The 3,916-nt window shown below is 64.8% G+C and overlaps 1 protein-coding gene across 1 annotated transcript; it reads left to right on the top strand.

Moving 5' to 3' along the window:
* Positions 1–238: 238 nt before the first annotated feature.
* Positions 239–919, top strand: LOC121813868 (60S ribosomal protein L22-like). Its single transcript, XM_042217815.1, has one exon. The coding sequence runs from the start codon at positions 239–241 to the stop codon at positions 917–919; it is 681 nt and encodes a 226-aa protein (XP_042073749.1).
* Positions 920–3,916: the final 2,997 nt, after the last annotated feature.

The following is a 3,916-nucleotide window of genomic DNA, read 5'->3' as shown; positions in this document are numbered from 1 at the left end:
AACTAAGAACACTGGGCCAACACGGCCCAGGACCATGACATCACCCCCCCCACAAGGGCTGGCTCCAGACAGCCCAAACACAGGAAAACGAAAACCCAACAGAAAACGACCCAGGGCGGGCGGCGGGGGCCCAGGACGGAGGGCCAGACCAAAAAAAAAACAGAAAGCACAGGAGCACTAGACCATGGGATAAACAAAGTTCAGGGGGCCGGCCCAGAGCCCACCGGCACACAAGTTCATGGGCCACACGGTCGGGGGGCCGACCAGGCGGGCGGCACAGGCGGCAGAGCCGGTCCGGAGGCCGGCCGCGCGGGAGGCAAAGGCGGCGGCGACGAAGGAGACGAGGGAGCAGTTCAGGGGGCCGGCCGCGCGGAAGGCAGCGGCGGCGACGAAGGAGACGAGGGAGCAGTTCAGGGGGCCGGCCGCGCGGAAGGCAGCGGCGGCGACGAAGGAGACGAGGGAGCAGTTCAGGGGGCCGGCCGCGCGGAAGGCAGCGGCGGCGACGAGGGAGACGAGGGAGCAGGTCCGGAGGCCGGCCGCGCGGAAGGCAGCGGCGGCGACGAGGGAGACGAGGGAGCAGGTCCGGAGGCCGGCCGCGCGGAAGGCAGCGGCGGCGACGAGGGAGACGAGGGAGCAGGTCCGGAGGCCGGCCGCGCGGAAGGCAGCGGCGGCGACGAGGGAGACGAGGGAGCAGGTCCGGAGGCCGGCCGCGCGGAAGGCAGCGGCGGCGACGAGGGAGACGAGGGAGCAGGTCCGGAGGCCGGCCGCGCGGAAGGCAGCGGCGGCGACGAGGGAGACGAGGGAGCAGGTCCGGAGGCCGGCCGCGCGGAAGGCAGCGGCGGCTCACCAGTGCCAGGCGTACTGGCCGAGGCCCAGTGGGCACAGGACCAGTCGAGGCGGGGCCAGACGAAGGCTCTGAGGCTGCAGCAGACGAAGCACAGGCTGGAGCTGCAGCAGACGAAGACTCTGAGGCTGGGCCAGACGAAGATGAGGCCGAAGCCGGAGCCGGACCAGGCGGAGCAGAAGCAAAGGCCGACGCTGGACCGGGCGCCGTCGAAGGCGACTCTGAGGCCGGGCCAGGCGAGGACGAAGGCGACTCGGAGGCCGGGCCAGGCGAGGACGAAGGCGACTCGGAGGCCGGGCCAGGCGAGGACGAAGGCCCCGACGAGGCTGCAGCAGACGAAGGCCCCGACGTGGCTGCAGCAGGCGGAGGCTCAGAGGCTGCAGCAGGCGGAGGCTCAGAGGCTGCAGCAGGCGGAGGCTCAGAGGCTGCAGCAGGCGGAGGCTCAGAGGCTGCAGCAGGCGGAGGCTCAGAGGCTGCAGCAGGCGGAGGCTCAGAGGCTGCAGCAGGCGAAGGCTCAGAGGCGGCAGCAGGCGAAGGCTCTGAGGCGGCAGCAGGCGAAGGCTCTGAGGCGGCAGCAGGCGAAGGCTGGACGGGCGGCTCGGGCCCCCCAGCAGACGTGGCTTGAGGCTGGACGGGCTCCTCGGGCCCTCCAGCTGGGAGAGACAGCCGACGCAGAAGGCAGTCGGAGGCGGAGAGAAAACTCACGCCGTTCCTAGCAGGCTGAGAAACGGTCTGTGCAGCCGACGTGGAAGGAAGCTGAACGGGCCCCTCGGGCCCTCCAGCCGACGTGGATGGGGACCGAAGCAGAAGGCAGCCTGAGGCGGAGAGAAGACTCACGCCGTTCCCAGCAGGCTGAGACGCGGCCTGTACAGCCGACGTGCGGTCCCCTCTCGCTGTCTCACGGGCCTGGGCTTCAGGAGCTTCTGGGACCTGAGCTGTGACGGGTGGCTCTGGGACCTGAGCTGTGACGGGTGGCTCGGGGACCTGAGCTGTGACGGGTGGCTCGGGGACCTGAGCTGTGACGGGTGGCTCGGGGACCTGAGCTGTGACGGGTGGCTCGGGGACCTGAGCTGTGACGGGTGGCTCGGGGACCTGAGCTGTGACGGGTGGCTCGGGGACCTGAGCTGTGACGGGTGGCTCGGGGACCTGAGCTGTGACGGGTGGCTCGGGGACCTGAGCTGTGACGGGTGGCTCGGGGACCTGAGCTGTGTGGAGACTGAGCTGTGACGGGTGGCTCTGGGAACAGAGCTGTAACGGGGGACACTGGAGACTGAGCTGAACGTGGTTGTGGGGTAGGTGACACTGGTGTACCGGGGTGAAGGCAGCGAGGACACAGTCTCTTTCTTAAGGGAGGGTCGAATGATTTAGCAACAAATGTTGAGGGGAAAAGATGCCGATGCAGTGAATACCAGGTAGCGGAGTCTTCCAGGAGGGGAGCCGACTGAACTGAGGGTGGCTGCGAGGGAGCTAACTGAACAGAGGGTGGCTGCGAGGGAGCTAACTGAACAGAGGGTGGCTGCGAGGGAGCTAACTGAACAGACCTGGGAGGTGAAATACAAACAGGAAAAGGAGCAGGCTCAGGAACAACAGTCCGAGAAACGGCTGGCTCAGGGTCGACAAAAACGGCTCTGTCGAAAATGAACCCGCCGTCCACTTCATGTCCCGTAGTGTTAGTATTGTCCAGTTTATGGCGGCGGGCGCGCCGCCTCCTACGAGCAGAGGAAGCCGGCGCGATGGGAGCTGATGGCACCGATGTAGAGGGTGACGTAGCGGCGCTCTCCCAGTCTCCTTCCCACATCCTTGCCAGAAACGAGGCAGGCGAAGTGACGTCTGAGCGGATCGGAGACGGCGAGCGGCTGGTAGGCTGTGCAGCAGGTGAGAGGTCCTCCTCCGTGATGAGCCAGGGCTTCCACCGGAGCTCGTCCTCCCGATAAGCCTGTAACACCTGCCGCCGCTCTTCCTCGCCAAAGTCGCTGGCCTCTGGCATCCCTGTGCGCCGCGTAGCGTAGACAGGCGGTAAGCTGCTCGTGTTGTCATCCGCCACGCAGAACACAGCCCCTGAGCGAACGGTCTCACCGTTAGGGAGAGATGCAGAGTCCTCACTCACCCCCGCAGGTAACGTAGGAGTCCGAATGTCCAGCTGTGGGGTGGTGCGTCGGCGGCGTGAACGCCGTTTTCTCCGGGATGGTGGAGGAGACGAGCCGGGCCGCGAATCCGTCAGCGGGCCGGGCTGGACCTCCTCCGGCTCCTCGCACTGGAGAGGCAGCTCTGGGCGGACGCCTACGGTGGAAACCAGGAAGTCCCGGATGTGGGGGTGCAGCGAGCCGAACAGCCACGGGAGTCCGGACACCATCCGCTGTAGACGGGCGGCTACGACCTCCCGGTGTCCGTCTCCTGGTAGCGCCTCCCACTCCTGACAGTGGTACTCCACCGTATAAACCAAATCCTCCCGGAGCTCAGCGGAGGGGTTGTGGGTTGCTGGGTCCATGTCAAGGTCGCGTTCTTCTGTCATGGTGCGTTGTGCGGCAGGCGGGAGAAGGACCCAAGATGCAACTCACAGACACGGGGATAACTGAAAACGCAGCTTTAATGCTGGCAGGACGGAACACAGGATATGCAAAACTTAAACTGGAAAAACGTAAACTACCACTTGAAGGCAGACACGGGGAGATCCACACAACATGAGGGAGAACGCGACGCCGAACAGAGGGAGACACAGACAGAAATACACCGAGGGTTAACGAGGACAGTGGGAACACACGGGGAACACAGGTGACACTGATAATCATAACGAGGCAGGGCGGGGTGAACTGAACATGACATGTACAGGCGTGAGAGTCACAAAGTAAACAGGAAGTGCACAGAGGTTCAGACAGGAGGAGAGAGAGCACGGGGAAAACAGACATAACGGGCTGGGGAAACATGGAATAAAACATAAGGAGAGGCGAGGGCTCACAGATACACAGAGGGGCACACGGGGGTGAGAGTCACAAAAGGAAAGCACACAGGGAACAACATAACAGGGCAACCCAGGAAACAGAACCTAAACAGGGGATTGAATACAAAAATACA

The sequence above is a fragment of the Haplochromis burtoni genome, unplaced genomic scaffold (genome assembly GCF_018398535.1).
Source record: "Haplochromis burtoni strain Fernald_Lab_line unplaced genomic scaffold, NCSU_Asbu1 Contig_3126, whole genome shotgun sequence".
NCBI classification, from domain to species: domain Eukaryota; kingdom Metazoa; phylum Chordata; class Actinopteri; order Cichliformes; family Cichlidae; genus Haplochromis; species Haplochromis burtoni.
Note: the sequence above shows the minus strand (reverse complement) of the source record. Positions and strands in the feature narration are given on the sequence as shown.